Source organism: Mastomys coucha, unplaced genomic scaffold (assembly GCF_008632895.1).
Source record: "Mastomys coucha isolate ucsf_1 unplaced genomic scaffold, UCSF_Mcou_1 pScaffold22, whole genome shotgun sequence".
Lineage (NCBI taxonomy): Eukaryota > Metazoa > Chordata > Mammalia > Rodentia > Muridae > Mastomys > Mastomys coucha.
The window spans coordinates 128,910,838-128,926,477 of NW_022196905.1; the positions used below are offsets into that span (position 1 = coordinate 128,910,838).

The 15,640-nt window shown below is 51.6% G+C and overlaps 1 protein-coding gene across 3 annotated transcripts in view; it reads left to right on the forward strand.

Moving 5' to 3' along the window:
• Stx1a (syntaxin 1A) overlaps nucleotides 1-15,640 on the forward strand; it is a 29,372-nt gene that overhangs the window by 4,197 nt on the left and 9,535 nt on the right. For all 3 annotated transcript variants that reach the window (XR_004109610.1, XR_004109611.1, XM_031338181.1), the window contains exons 2-7: nucleotides 9,324-9,401; nucleotides 9,673-9,772; nucleotides 13,487-13,561; nucleotides 14,395-14,468; nucleotides 14,569-14,677; nucleotides 15,137-15,210. Coding sequence is in view for 1 of the 3 variants with exons in the window: in XM_031338181.1 (XP_031194041.1) it covers nucleotides 9,324-9,401; nucleotides 9,673-9,772; nucleotides 13,487-13,561; nucleotides 14,395-14,468; nucleotides 14,569-14,677; nucleotides 15,137-15,210 (510 nt within the window). In the remaining 2 variants the exon portion in view is untranslated. The remainder of the gene's footprint in view (nucleotides 1-9,323; nucleotides 9,402-9,672; nucleotides 9,773-13,486; nucleotides 13,562-14,394; nucleotides 14,469-14,568; nucleotides 14,678-15,136; nucleotides 15,211-15,640) is intronic.

Sequence of the window (15,640 nt, forward strand, 5' to 3'; positions counted from 1 at the left end):
AAAAAAAAAAAAAATTTAAAAAAGCGTGTGGAGAGGCGGTTAGATATCAGGAGCCCTGACACCTGGTACCATGTGCCATGAGATATAGGACAGGCGGAACTTTCTGGAAGAGGAAGCCCAGAGTTTCCTTTTGCCTTGCCCACCCCTAGTCTCCTGCTCCTCTGGGTGCCATCTCTGTCTTATGCTTAGTTGCGCTTAATCTGTCTTCTCTCATTTGTTAAGATGGAACTGACACTAGCTAGACAGAGTGGCATAGGCCTGTAATCCTGGAAGTTAGTGGATGGAGACCAAAGGATAAGGAGTTCAAGGCCATCCTTGGCTCCGTAGCAGTAAAAAGCCAACCTGGGTAGGCTACATGATACTCCATCTCAAAAAAAAATAAAAAAAGAAAGAAAGAGAGAGAGAAAGGAAGGAAGGAAGAGAAGAGAAAGGAAAAGAAAAGCAGAGGTTAAAGCGGAGCTGCCGTTACCCAGTTTCCTTACTCCTCTCTGGCTCCCTGGGAATGCACTCTACTTGGCCACGTGTCTGTCTGGAATGGCTTATAGGACCATCTAGTCCAGTGGCTCTCAAGGCTGAGACCCTTTCATACAGCCCCTCAGGTTGCAGTGATCCCAACCAGAAAGTTATTTTCGTTGCTACTTCATAACTGCATTCTGCTAGTTATGAATCATAATGTGATGACGATTCTGACTTTTGACCCCTATGAAAGGGTCACCCAGCACCCCAGAGTCATGACCCACAAGTTGAGAACCACTGGTCTTGTCAAACCACGGGCTTTACACAAATATAAGATTGAACGAGGACCAGGGGTTTGTTTAAGGGTCCACATCGCAGCATGGCTCCTTTTAGAGCCTGGGCAGGGACCTTCAGTTGGAAGTAGAGTTGCAGGAATCACCCAGCCCCAGAGGTGGAGATGGGATGCTAAGCTGGACTTGGGAGCTTGCTTTTCTGGGGACCCAACCTGCCTCTCTCTGTATATCCATCCCTGTCTGGAGCTTGGGTCTCTCTACACTAGCGATACTGACTTTGATTAGTCACTAAAAAGAGGAAGGGAAAAAGAAAATAACCCTGTAGGTAGACAGCAGGGCTGGCTGGGCTCAACAGATGAATCAACCCTGCTGGCTGGCCCGCTGCCATCCCCCAGCCTCTGCGCCTCCCAGAGCAATCACACTGGCTTCCTGGAGAAAAAGTGTCCTAGAATACAGGAGTCTCTGCCAGGAAGACCATGTAGAGTGTCCTCAACACCGCCAGGGACAGCTTTTGGCTTCCTGTCCTCAGCAGCTCTGGTGAGGGCCATCTCCCTCAGTATCTTTGCTGGGAACGGCACTTGCTCCCAGCCCTGCCAATTCCTGGAAGTCATGAGGTCAGAGGGTCAGACGCAGCTCGGTGTGGGGGGAGGCAGTTCTCTCTTCCGCCTCTGTGTGGGTTCCAGCAATCAAACTCAGGTTTCCAAGCCTGTGTGGTAAGGACTTCCCCTGCTGGCCATCCCACTGGCCGAGGCTGGCCATCCCACTGGCCGAGGCTGGCCATCCCACTGGCCGAGGCTGGCCATCCCACTGGCCAAGGCTGGCCTCCTCCCAGGAGGCAGAGGTTGTTCTCATTGTACATTTATGTATTTTGTATTTTTTTGGAAGGGGCACACGTGAGCCACAGTGCACCCGTGGGAGTCAGAGGACACCTTACAGGAGTCAGTTCTTTTTATCCGCTCTGTGGCTCGAACTTAGGTCATTGTGCTTTGTGGCAAGCCACTGAGACATTTCACTTGCCCAAGGAGGATGTGTGGGTTTTTTGTTTTTATTATTACTATTGATGGCTTAGTTGTTGTTTTTGAGCAAGATTTTGCTGTAACTCAGGCTATCCTTAAACATATATTGATCTTTCTGCCTCTAACTCCTGTATGCTGGGATTAGTTAGTTACCATGATCTCAGTGGAGATTGTCATGTCTGTTTGTGGTGCCAGAGATCAGTCTCAGGGCATTATACATTCCAGGCAGGGGCTCTACCACTGAGCCACGCCCCAGCCCCTCACTGGAGGATTCTAGGCAGGGGCTCTACCACTGAGCCACGGCCCCAGCCCCTTACTGGGAGATTCTAGGCAGGGGCTCTACCACTGAGCCACGCCCCTAGCCCCTCACTGGGGGAATTCTAGGCAGGGGCTCTACTACTGAGCCACGCCCCCAGCCTCCTCACTGGAGGAATTTTAGATTATGTGGGTATATAATGTGTGTGCAGGTGCCCCAGGATTCCAGAGGAGGATGTTGGATCCCCTGGAGGTGGAGTTACAGGCCTTATGAACTGCCCGATGTGGGTACTGAGAACTGAACTCAGTCAGCCTCCACCTCCAGTTAAGAGGCCAGCCTTGGGGCTGGAGAGATGGCTCAGCAGTTAAGAGCACTGACTGCTCTTCCAAAGGTCCTGAGTTCAAATCCCAGCAACCACACAGTGGCTCACAACCATCCCTAATGAGATCTGATGCCCTCTTCTGGGATGTCTGAAGACAGCTACAGTGTACTTACATATAATAAATAAGTGAATCTTTTTTTAAAAAAAAAAAATGTGGCAGTGCTTTTAATCCCAGCACTTGGGAGGCAGAGGCAGGTGGATTTCTGAGTTCAAGGCCAGCCTGGTCTACAGAGTGAGTTCCAGCACAGCCCAGGCTCTACAGAGAAACCTTGTCTTGAAAAACCAACAACAACAAAAAAAAAAGAGGCCGGCCTCGGCCAGTGGGATGGCTTAGCTGAGCAATGCTGAGTCCTTAACTGCTGAGCCATCTCTCCAGCTGCCTGGGAAAAAAGATTTTGTTGTTTTTTTGTTGTTTTGTTTTTTAGTTTTTCGAGACAGGATTTCTTTATATAGCCCTGGCTGTCCTGGAACTCACTCTGTAGACCAGGCTGGCCTCGAATTCAGAAATCCACCTGCTTCTGCCTCCCAAGTGCTGGGATTAAAGGCATGAGCCATCACTGCCTGGTTGGAAAAAAAGATTTTAAATTCTTCTCCTAAAGGGTTCTGGATATGAATCAGGGTCAAAAACCAAACCAAACCAAACCAACAAGGCGATAAACAATAAAACCTGCCAGGAAGAACCAAAATGTTAGGATACGTGAAAGAGGGAAAACCTGGGGCTTTGTGTCACGCTGCTGGCACATTTGAGAAGTAAAGGCAAGAGGAGTTCTATGCATTAAAGACTAGCCTGGGCTACATAGCACAACCCTGTTTCATAGAACAAGGAAGGAAGGAAAGAAAGAAGGAAGGAGGGATGGAGAGAAGATGGAAGAAGGAAGTGAAGATGTTCCCATGTTTCTGGTTTGGGGCTTCTGAACACTGAAGGGTTTCAAGTTTGTGGAGAAGGCTCTGGAGAAGGGCACTGGCCAGATTAGCAGCAAGGGGTCGGTATGATTTCTGCGCATGCCTGTCCATAAGATTGTTGTGCCTTGATCTGCACTCACCTCACAGGTCTAGCTGCTGCCTCCATGCCAAAGCTCACCAAGTCCTTGCCGTTATCCCGCCCTTCTCCATCGCTTCCACTACCACCCACCTGGGGCCTTAATCACCCAGCAAATATCTGGCTGCTCACTGGGGCTTGTCTAGTTGTTTGTGACAAGGTCTCATGTAGCCCAGGCTGGCCTTGAACTTGCTACATAGCAGAGGACGATCTTGAACTCCTGATCCTCCTGCTTCCGCCATCCCAAGTGCTAAGATCACCGGCATGCATCACCACATTTGGTTTATTGGGTGCTGGGGGTCAAACCCGGGGCTTCATTTATGGCAGGCAAGCAGTCTCCCAACTGCACCACCTTCCTGCCGCATGGGTAACCACTGTGTGTTTGTGTACCGTGCTTATTCTGGTCAAGACACCAGGAAGAAGGCATGCCAGGATAGCCAGCTGAGCCAGGTTACCTGATTTCATTTTGGTCAAGTATGTGTCTGGGAGAAACATCATGGCCCATATCTGTAATCCTACTACTAGGGAAACAGAGGCAGAAAGATGAGAGTTGGGAGGCTAGCCCTGTGGATAGAGACTCAAGAAAACTCAGAGTAAGAGGGGACCAACAAAGGATACAGGGGAGACCCTTCCTGCGTCCTTACCCTAACCTTCAGGACCGGGCAGGGCAGGGTTTGGGGTTTTCATGGAAGGAAGTATTAAGTGATTGTAATTTTTAAACTGTTTCAGTTTTTTCTCTTCTGTATGTAGCCTCCTCCCTCCCTCCCTCCCCCCTCTCCCTCCCTCCCTCCCTCCCTTCCTCCCTCCCTCTCTCCCTCCCTCCCTCCCTCTCTCTGATATTGTGGGGGGGGTGCTTGCTATGGCTTATGTGTTGAGGTCAGAGAACAATTTTGTATCATTGGCTATGTCTGTCCACCCTTCTGTGGGTTCTCGGGATCCGACTGGAGTGGGGGTGCTCATCAGACTTTGTAGCAAGTGCCTTTACCTGCTCAACCACCTCACTAGCTCCCGCCTTGTTTTAAAGCCAGGGTCTCTCTTATTTCTTCAGCTTTGACTGTTTATGTGTGTGTGTGTGTGTGTTTCCAGTGGGTTCTTCTGGCACCGCCTCCACCCCCTCCCCAAGCACTCTGAGATCTCAAACAATAGCCACTGCATCCAGATTTTTTTTCTAAATGTGGATTCTAGGAATTGAACTCAGGTCATCGGGGATGCAAGGCAAGCTCTTTGACCTGCTGAGCCATCTTGCCAGCCTGGCATTGATTATGTGATCTCTGGCTATATTAATAGAACCTCCATCTTGGTCAGTCTTGGTTTGTTTGTTTGTTTGTTTTTGTTTTTGTTTTTTTAATTTTTGGTTTTTGGGTTTTTTGAGACGGAGTTTCTCTGTGTAGCCCTGGCAATCCCAGAACTCACTCTGTAGACCTCGAACTCAGAGAACCACCTGCCTCTGCCTCCTGAGTGCTGAGATTATAGGAGTGTGCCACCACCAGTGCCCGGCTTGGTCAGCTTTTTTAACACTACTCAGACTACAGCGGATTCCATCTGTGTATTGTGCTACTACAGAGGGCAGAGGCGGGACAGAACAAGTCTTGGGCCTCTGTAGAAGAAAAGGAATGCAAACTCCCATTGAGAAGAGAAGGGCAGGGAGAACACTGGCAAGACCGTTAGATCTCTGATACAGCCACCCTAGGGAGAAGGCATGAACGGGTTCTTTATAGCAGAGAGCCAAACCACAGGGAGGAAAGAGACGGACCAAACAGTGTGGCCTCCTAGACATGAGCAGAGCCATCTGAGTAAGGTAGTGATGGAGCACTCTGTTATAGGCATGCAGGCAGGGGCAATGGGGAATGTCTCCTCAGGTCCCTGAGGGCATGAAACTAAGGCTGTGGCTCCTGTCAGGACATGAATAGTATACAGGAAACCCGAGGAAGGAGGGAGTGGCTTGCAGGGGCAGAAAGACGCTCATAGGGACTGTGTAGACTCTGGAATGAGGCAAGAAGGAAGCAGAAAGATACTCGTGAGAAGCCCTGAAGGAGAAGGCAGTGATGGCTGGCATTTATTTATTGATTGATTTTATTGATTTTTGTGTTTTTGTTTTTTTGTGACAGGGTTTCTCTGTTGTAGTCCTGGCTGTCCTGGAAGTTGCTCTGTAGAACAACTCATAGAGATCTGTCTGCCTCTGCCTCCCAAATGCTGGGATTAAAGGTACAGGCCACTACGCCCCAGCTGCTGGCTAGTTTTTACTTGTCAACCTGACACAGCCTGGGAAGAGACTCCATCTTCAGATTGTTTCTATTGGCCTGGCCCATGGGCATGTCTGTGTGGGGCTGTGTTAAGTTTATGTGGGAAAACCCAGCCCACTGCGGGTGGTGCCATTCCTTAGGTCCTGAACTGAATAAGGGTGGGTAGTTGTGAGCCACCGTGTGAGTACTGAGAACTGAGCTCCTCAGGTCCTCTGCAAGAGCAGCATATGCTTTTAACCGCGGAGCCGTCTCTCCAGCCCTTCTCTTTGCTCTTTCCTGGATGCGATGTGACTGGGTCTCTCAAGCTCCTGCCACTGTGACTTTGTAACCTGGAATGGTGAACTAAAAGAAGCCCTTTCTCCGCTGAGGTGCCTGTTCTCAGGACATTCGTCACAGTAGCTTGAGAGGAAATTAAGAGAGCTGAAAAAGGACTTGGGAAAGATGATTCCTATGGGCTTTGTCCTCAGGGTACTTGAGGGCCATGAGGGGATTTTACCACCATGGGGGGGGGTCTGACCCACACCTTCCAGTTGGCTTTGGGGCCACTCTGAATGACACCTTCAGAGTCTCTCCCGAATGGTTCCTTCTCAACTTTGCCCCCGTGGATGAGGCCTAGCCATTTCCCTGCCAGTCTCCAATGTAGTCCAGCCCTCGGGAGGTGGTGGGAATAGTTGGACAGATTCTAGAGAGGTCAAGTGCCTGTATGAGGGATGGCAAAGTGAGGTACAGAAAGATACCAGCCCAATGCTCCAAGGGTGGAGCAGGGGGCTCAGCAAGGCTGGCACATGGGTTCTAAGGTATTCATATATTCTAGGCCCTCTACCAACTGAGGTTTTTTTTTTTTTTTTCAAGACAGGGTTTCTCTGTGTAGCCCTGGCTGTCCTGGAACTCACTCTGTAGACCAGGCTGGCCTCGAACTCAGAAATCCTCCTGCCTCTGCCTCCCAAGTGCTGGGATTAAAGGCGTGTGCCACCACTGCCCAGCTAATACAATATTTTTAATATATATATATATATATATATTAGTATATGTTTATGCCTTTGAGAGGGTATGTGTACTTGAGTGAAATGCAGGCAGAGTCCAGCAGAGGGAGCCAGATCCCCTGGAGCTGGAGTTAACAGTGGTTGTGAGCTGCTTGTTGTGGGTGCTGGGAACCAAAACTCTGATCCTCTATAAAAGCAATGTGAGCTCTTACCTGAGGAGCCGACTCTCTGGCGCCATGTTAGCCTTTGGACACAGCATCTCATGTAGCCCAAGCTAGCCCTGAACTCCCCAGATAGCTAAGGATAGCCTTGACTCCATATCCTCTTGCTTTAGCCTCTGGAGTACTGTTGGGATTACAGGCCTGTGCTAGCCTGCCCAGCTTTGGACATTCCCAGAGGAGGGAACTGGAAGTGGGTATGGTGGTTAAATGGCTATAATTCTAAGGGCCCAGGGGATGGCAGCAGAAGGATCAGGAGTTCAAGGCCATCCTCAGTTTCACACTGAGTTGGTGGCTATCTTGGGCTAAATGAGACCTTGTCCCAAAAGTAAAAATAAAAGAACAGGCAAGATGGCTCAGTGAGTAAAGGGGCTTGCTGCTAACCCTAGTGACCTGAGTCCAATCCACAGGACCCACACGATGGAGGGAGAAAACCAACCTCCTACAGTCTGGTCTCTGACCTACTTGTGCATGGTGTCTGCATGCCTTCCTGTGTACACCACAATTGTATATAATATTTCTTGAATTAAAAATGTTAAATAGCTTGGCAGTGGTGGCACACACCTTTAATCTCAGCACTTGGGAGGCAGAGGCAGGCCGAGAAGCCCTGTCTCAAAAAACCAAAAAAAAAAAAAAAAAAAAAAAAGTTAACTAAGAAAAAAATCAAAGGCGATAGAACGTTCTCCTTCCACCCTGCCCCCAGGACCCCCATCTTTTTCCAGGTTTCCAGAGCTTGCAGGAGGTTGAGTGGCAGGAGCCCCAATTCCACTGCTCAAGACCTGGCTAGCAGCCTGGTGATAGGGAACAGAGCTCTTTCAGGCTGTCCCATGCCTCAACCCAGGAGCGCCCTATGCGACTCAACCCAGGGTCCAGGAATGCCTCCTAAGTGTGGGGATTATTCCTTGTTTGTAGAATGGGGGAGGAATGGCCACCTGGTGGAGTCCGCAGGCACTCGGGGAGAAGGAGCAGAGTGGGGGTTTATTTTAGCTTCCCGGGGGAGGAGGTGTGATCTGGGGAAGGGAGGGGCCCCTCAGAGCTACCTCCAGAGAAGCTTCTAGCCGCTCCTTCTTGTATTCAGTGGGTCCTGCCTTAACTACGGTAATGGGGCCCAAGAAGACGCCCGTGTCTTGCTCTAAGTCCTCTGCCCCTACAGTCAGTTACCGCTATCCTCACATCACAGAAGAGCATCAGTCTCAGAGTGTGGTGTGTCCCTGAGCCAGGCTTTCTCCACCTCTCCACCTGAGTCATGTTGAGAGAGCAGGCAGTCCCCTCTGTAGTGAGCAGTGAGCCATGGCTGAACCCTGAGTTCAGACCTGTAGGTGACAGGTCACGCTGGTGTACCTTGGCTGTGGGAAGAACATTGGACTGGGCTCATAACCCTGGCTGACTCCGGGTATGTTGGATAGGAAGGCCACAGTCAGGGCTTGGGAGATTACTCAGTAGTTAAAATGCTTGCTGCGGAAGCAAGAGAACCCGAGTTCTGATCCCCAGGACCCATGCCATGTGAATGTGGCAGCCTACCTGTAAATCCAACCTCAGAAGGAAGAGACAGGCATCCTTACAGCAAGCTGGCTAGCAAGTCTAGCCACATCTAATCGGCAAGCTCTGGGTTTGATTGAGAGGCCCTGCCTCAATAAATAAGGTGGATGGGCAACGGAGGACATCAACTTTAGGCCTTCACCTGCCTGTGCACCCACACATATATAAATATGCATACACATATGGACATCATGCACAGATATACATGTGCACACACACACACACACACACACACACACACACACACACACACACATACACATAGGAAAATGGAGAAGCAAAAGAAAATAACTGTGGCCAGAAGACAGAAGCCTAGTCTAATTATTCCCAAGCTGGTGATTGGTGGTTTTTGTATAGCTGCTTTTGGAGCATTGGGACCCACAGGTCTTCAAAACACTGCTCCATTTTAATTGAGAAGCAGGCATGGCAGCACACACCCACAGTGCCAGCACTCGAGAGGCCGAGGTGAGGTCAGGAGTCTCACCGTAGCCCGGGCTACAGAGTGAGCCACTGTCTAAAAACAGAACAAAACAAAGACCATTGTCTCTGGAGAGTGGGGAGTCGTGGCTTGCAGGGAGTCCGTGAGGCTGAATTCGGAGACCCCAGTGGGGCTCCAGGCTCAGTTAACTCAGACAGCAGCCTATTACTGGCTGACTTCAGTTTTAGGGACCACTGGCATGGTAACCAAGTTTCATAACTACTGGAAGGGAACATGACTGATGTGTTGTGGCTGAAAGCATGTGGGGCCCAGGTTGTCTGTCCTAGTCCCTGCCCAGAGACTCCCAAGAGGAAGAGAAATGGCCAAAGAGCCCCACTGAGCTACATGTGAAGATGTCTCATAGTTTGGGATCTCGGAAGGCCCAAGCATATTCACTCACGTGTGTTCAACCCTGTTCAGGCCAAGGACAGCGATGATGATGATGATGTCACTGTCACTGTGGACCGAGACCGCTTCATGGATGAGTTCTTTGAACAGGTGGGAACCAGCTCCTCAATGTCCCCTCTTGTACCTACCATTCTCATACTCATGAGCCAGTAGGACTCTCGTGCACCTAACCCCTGCTTGCCATCATCCCCCTCACCCCTCCCAGGTGGGGGTATACCAATTTAAGGGTGAATAGGCCAATGCTTAGCAGAGTCCATGCTTGGCACTGTCCGGGAGCTGTCCCCAGTCCCCAGTGCTGGCCCATCTTTCCTCTGATTTCCTACTCTTGTTTTCCTCTAACCCCTCTGACCTGGGTCTCCAGGTGGAAGAGATCCGGGGCTTTATTGACAAGATTGCTGAAAATGTGGAGGAGGTGAAGCGGAAACACAGTGCCATCCTGGCCTCCCCGAACCCCGATGAGAGTAAGCGAGAAGACAGGGCCCCTGCACTGGGGTGTGATGGGCAGAGGGGTGTTTGACCTACATGTGTAGAAGACAGGGTTCCTTGCCCTGACAGGGCTGGAGTTAAGGAAGTCAGCGCCCACTGTCACCAGTAGACATTGACCTGCTGTGAAGATTGGCTGATGGCGGGACATATCTGTGATCCCAGCAGGCAGTGGTTGAAGGATTCCCCCCAGCCCCCTCAAAAGAATGCTTCAAGGTCTTCCTCAGTCACAAAGAGAGTTCCAGGCCAGCCCCACCCTCCGCAGCTACCTGGCTTTTCCCTAAGGGCACAAGCAGCTTTCCTGGAATGCTGGGAAGGAGGGCCCATGAATAGTTAGTTGAGAAGGTGGGTGGGTGGTTGGATGGATGGACTGATGGAGGGAGAAAGAAAGTCGCCTGATGAACTGGAGGCTGCTCAGCCCAGCCCCACCCTTCTGGACTCTCCAGGGAGCAGATGGCAACTCTGAGGTAGGCACTGACCAAGCAGGCAGAGAGCTTCCTGTGAGATCTGGCACCCTGCCGCATGATAGCCCAGAGCCCTGCATTCTCAGGGCTCCAGGAAGTCAGTCACCTGTCTCCCTTCACACGGGCAGCCTGTGTGTGTCTAGGTTCCACTCAGGCCTACACAGAGCCCCTTGACCTGGCCTCCACACTCCTGTTGAGATTCTGTGTGTGTGTGTGTGTGTGTGTGTGTGTGTGTGTGTATGCGTGCACGCGCATGCGCGCAGATGTGAGTATTCGGGTATGTGTGCCCATAGGTGGGCTTCCAGGACCACAGGAAACTGTCAGGTGTCCTCTTTGCCCACCATGCCATGTATTTTGTTTGGATTTGTCGTTTGAGATACTATCTCAACCGGGCAGGCAATGGTGGCCCATGCCTTTAATCCTAGAGCTCCCAGGGAGGCAGAGGCAAGTGGATCTCTGTGTGTTCAAGGTCAGTCTGGTATACAGAGCTGGACAGCCAGGGCTACAGAGAGAAACACTGTCTCAAAAACCCCAGAGGGAAAGAGGGAGGGAGGGAGGGGGAGATAGACAGAGGGAAAGAGAGAGAGGGAAAGGAAGAGGGAGAGGGAGAGGGTCTGAGATTCATCATACAGACCAAGCTGGCTTCTCTTTGTTCTTTTATTATTTTTTTTTAGATTTATTTTATGTGCACAGCATGTATGCAGGTACCACATGTGTGCCTGGAATCCAGGGAGGTCAGAAGAAGGTATTATGTCTCCTGGAACTGAATGGGACTACCATGTGGGTGTCCGGAACCGAACTTGAGTCCTCTTAACCACTGAGCCATCTGTCCAGCCACCCCCCCCCCCTTTAAAGTTACATCTATTTATTGTATTTGTCTGTGGTGCTGGGGGTGGGGTGTGCCTTGTACACATTCAGAGGCCAACTTGAACTTTCAGTACTCAGTCTTCTCTGTCCACAACGTGGGTCCCAGGTATTGAACTCAGTTTCTCAGCCTTAGTGGCAAGCTCCTTTACCTACTGATCTAGCTTACTGTGTCCCTGGGCTGGTCTTGAACTCACTAAGTTGAGGATGACCTGATGCTCCTGCATCCACTTCTTATGTGCTGGGATTGCAGGCACATGCCATCACATCCATGCTTTGTTCAGACAAGTTATTGTCATGTCAAGATGCACCAGGTTGCTGGAGCCCAGCCAAGATCCTCTGCCCTGGAGGGTTTCAACGGCAGGCCCACGGAGGCACTGACTGGCAAGTCCTCTGACTCAGGGACCTAGGCTAGCCAGCCACTCATACCTGCCTGCTCACCATGTTCCCTGAAGCATGCTATCCTACCATTCCATGTCCGCTGGGAGGTCCCAACCCCCTGTGGCTCACATAAGACAAGAGAAGAAAGGGGGACCTTGTGTTTCCCTAATCTAGGATCCCTTACCCTCTGGTCCAGAATAAGGCTCCCTCTGGCCCTTTGGTTCAATGCATTTGAACTAAGAGCTATGATGGCAGCTGTATTTTATGTGCCCCTAGGAAGTCAGAATGGAGTGTTTGGGACCTAAGGTGACATCTAGGAGTGGAAGAGAGAGAGGGACCACTCAGGACCATGGAAAGGGAGTCTAGTCGCCTCACTTCGTCTCTTTTCCTAAAGATGTGCCCACAATGGCAAGGATGACGTGTGTGTCTCTGTCTGTGGTTATCTAGGTCACTGTGTGTCCCTGTGTAGGCTGCGTAATATGGCAATTTTGTGGTAAGAAGACAGCAATGAGCTTCGGATGTGGCTCAGTGGACTGGCTGTCGTTTATGATGTCCTGGGGTTCGGTGTCCAGCAATACATATGTGGGACATCGGTGGCACATGACCATAGCCATTCTAGCATTTGGGGAGGTAGAAGCAAGGAGATTAGGAGTTCTAGGTCATCTTTGGCTACACAGCAAATTTCAGGATAGCCTGGGCTACATGAAATTATATCTGAAAGAAAGGGGGGCACGGGCAAGGGGACCCTTAGGCTGCTGGACATACACATTGTACCAGAACTACTCAACCTCCTTTCTCAGCATTCCTGTGTGGCCTAAAGAGTGGGTGTGGTACCCAGGAACTGAGCAGTGGTGCCAGGCTAAGATGTAGCCACTCACCAAGGGGAGAGGGCACCCCATCGGGGCTGTGGGGCAGGGCAGACCTAAGGAGGAATGTGGAAATTAGCAGTGGGTCGGGGGCTTTCCTAGATCAATGCTAGCGCTCCCTCTTCGGGGGCTGCCATCCGGCTGGGCTATTTTAGGTCTGAGCAAAAAAGGCTGAGATGCAAGAGCAGCTGGTGACCAAGTTTCCTTTTGTTCGTGGGAGGAAGGCTCCCGCCTCCGCCGAGCAGAGCCCTCTGCTCTGTCTCGCTCACATTCCACTTAGTAGGTGGCTCTCCAATCCTGATACGCCACTACTGTCACCCCTATGCCCCATCCTCAGTGGGTGCGGTAGGAAAGGTGGTAGCCAGGAGCCCACTCCCAGTTTCTCCTGAAGAGAGGGTGGTCCTGGTGGCTTCCTGGGAGAATGGCAAGCTGAAGACCCTGAGGCCTCAGCCAGCTGGAGGCCACAGCTGTGGTTAGGACAAGGACCACTGTCTTCCCCTACCTCTATTCACCTCTCACGACCCCCAGTGACCTGTCACCTCCATGGCTACAATCCTCCCCCACCCTGGGGTATTATTTCTTTAAAACCGCTCTTAGGTTACCTCCCCTGCACCCCCAAAACCAGGGCGCCCCCTGTCTCAGCCACTCGGGGCAGCTAACCACCTAGGAAAGACAGCTTTGTGAGGAGTTCAAGGTCAGCTGTTGCTTCCACGGATAGGCAAGGTGGACTGCTGTGCTCCGGCCTGGTGGGTGTCTGCTTCCCCTCCTGAGCCATCCGGTACAGCCAGGTGAACCGAGCCCATCCCACCCTGCACCCATTAAGTAAACAGTCCTCAGCGAGGGCTGCCTGCAGCCCTTAAATTTAGCCCCATCTGTTATCCACAGGGGATGGGGGAGGCAGCGGAGGAGGAGGGAAGCTTCATGGAACAGCGGGCGAGCGGGTGAGGGCTGTAGCTGTGGTGGCCTTGGCCTAGAACTGCAGCTGTAGACCAAGACGTAGTCAAGGGAAGGAGGGAGACCGCAAGGCCGCCCGGAGCCCTCCATCCCATTCCTAGTGCAGGAGGCTGGGATCTACACCGTGTCTTTTCCTCCCCCACCCCACCCCCCCACTTCATAGAGACCAAGGAGGAACTGGAGGAGCTCATGTCGGACATTAAGAAGACAGCGAACAAAGTTCGCTCCAAACTAAAGAGTAAGTCACTCTGATGGCTGGGGACATGGCTCAATTGGTACAGCGCTTGCCCAGCCTGAGGTCCCGAAGTCAGTTCACAGAACCCCATAAGTAGGGTGTGGAAATTAACACCTGTTAATTCTCAGAAAGTGGAGGTATGAGGATCAGGACGGCCTAGGCTACATAGCTTGAGGACAGCCTGGGCTATATGAGAAATATATAGAAATAATAGATTAAAATATTTTTTTAAATTAAAAAAGTCCACCCAAAGCCGGGTGATGGTGGCACACGCTTTTAATCCCAGCACTTGGGAGGCAGAGACAGGAGGATTTCTGAATTCGAGGCCAGGCTGGTCTACAGAGTGAGTTCCAGGACAGCCAGGGCTATACAGAGAAACCCTGCCTCAAACAAACAAACAAACAAACAAAAAAAGCCCACCCAAAGAGGATCCATGCATAGACCATATGTTGTCTCTGTTCACAGACATACATGCATGTATGTCCAGTGGCCAGGGCTACTTAAGGGATATGTTCTACAGAACATATCCCTCCCACCTTCCCCACCTTCCAAAGTAGCCTGAGCTGCTAGACCTGGCACAGCAAGTACATCTAGGTGCGCAGGTGTGTGTGTGTGTACTCATACACAAGCGCACACAGGCGCACACACCTCCCAGCTGTAAGGACAGCTGTTGGTCCTACCTCCATTATTATTTACAGTTTGCCTTCCATGTGACCCCCTGCCTCCATCCCTGGTGGTTGGGGAGGGGAGCCGAATCCTTGACTTACGGGTGGGGCCGATGCGTGGAGGCAGGGTACTGCTCAGCAACCTCCTCCCCTTCCTCCTCCCCACCCCAGGCATCGAGCAGAGCATCGAGCAGGAGGAAGGTCTGAACCGCTCATCAGCAGACCTGAGGATCAGGAAGACGCAGGTGCAGCTGGATGGCGAGGGTGGGCGGGCACCGGGAGTCTTGGGTCTTCCGTTGAGCCCAATACCTACTGATAGCCCTGTATCCCCGCCCCGACTCCCAGCACTCCACGCTGTCCCGAAAGTTTGTGGAGGTCATGTCCGAGTACAACGCCACTCAGTCAGACTACCGAGAACGCTGCAAAGGGCGCATCCAGAGGCAACTGGAGATCAGTGAGCTGGGGCAGGGTCCGGGCTGGAAGGGAGGGCCTGTGGCTGAAGAAGTGGTGAACGGGGCTCATGGCTGGCTAGAAAAGTAGTGTGGGCTTGAGGGTTGGAGCCACGAGCAGGGAGGGCCTTGGGTTGTGGTTTGAGCCAGGTGGTGGTAAGGCTGGTCTGTGGCTAGGGGTGTGACTTGAGTTGGAGCGGTGGTGCCATGAATAGAGTCTAGGTATGGGGGTTTGGGCTAGATAGAGTGGGGGTGGGTAGGACTCGAGGTGCACATATAGCCTGGTAGGGGCAGGGTGAGGCCATCGGTGAAGCCTGTGGCAAGAGATGGGGATTGGGTTATCAATAAGGGTCTGGGGGTGGGGCTTATAGCTAGAGGTGTGGTTGAGGGTGGGGCTTCCGTTGGAAGCTAGAAGCTATTGAGCTCCCAGGAGAGGACGTGACTTAAGGTGATCCCACCCACAGCCGGCCGGACCACGACCAGTGAGGAGCTGGAAGACATGCTGGAGAGTGGGAACCCTGCCATCTTTGCCTCTGGGGTGAGTGTGAACCCCTCCCCTGTTACCCGGACCCATTAACCACATCCCTCCACACTACAGCAGTGTGTGGGCCAAACCCAGGCTCAGGGTAGTGTTTGGATACTGCACCCAAATGAGGCAGGTTTTAAAGAAAGCCTGAATCGAAAGTGAAGGGAGGGGACCAGACTGAGGGTCATGTAAATGTCACTGGCAACGGTGAAATTCAAGACTTGTGTTCAGGCTAAGGTCAGGTAAAGGAGCTTGCGGCCAGGTCTGACGACCTGAGTTGGATCCCTGGGACTCAAATGGTAGAAGAGAGAACAGCAAGTTGTCTACCCACACACCACACATGCATACACTCACACCACACATATAACACATGCACACACACACATATACACACAGCATATGCACATACACATGCACACACACCACACATGCATACACTCAC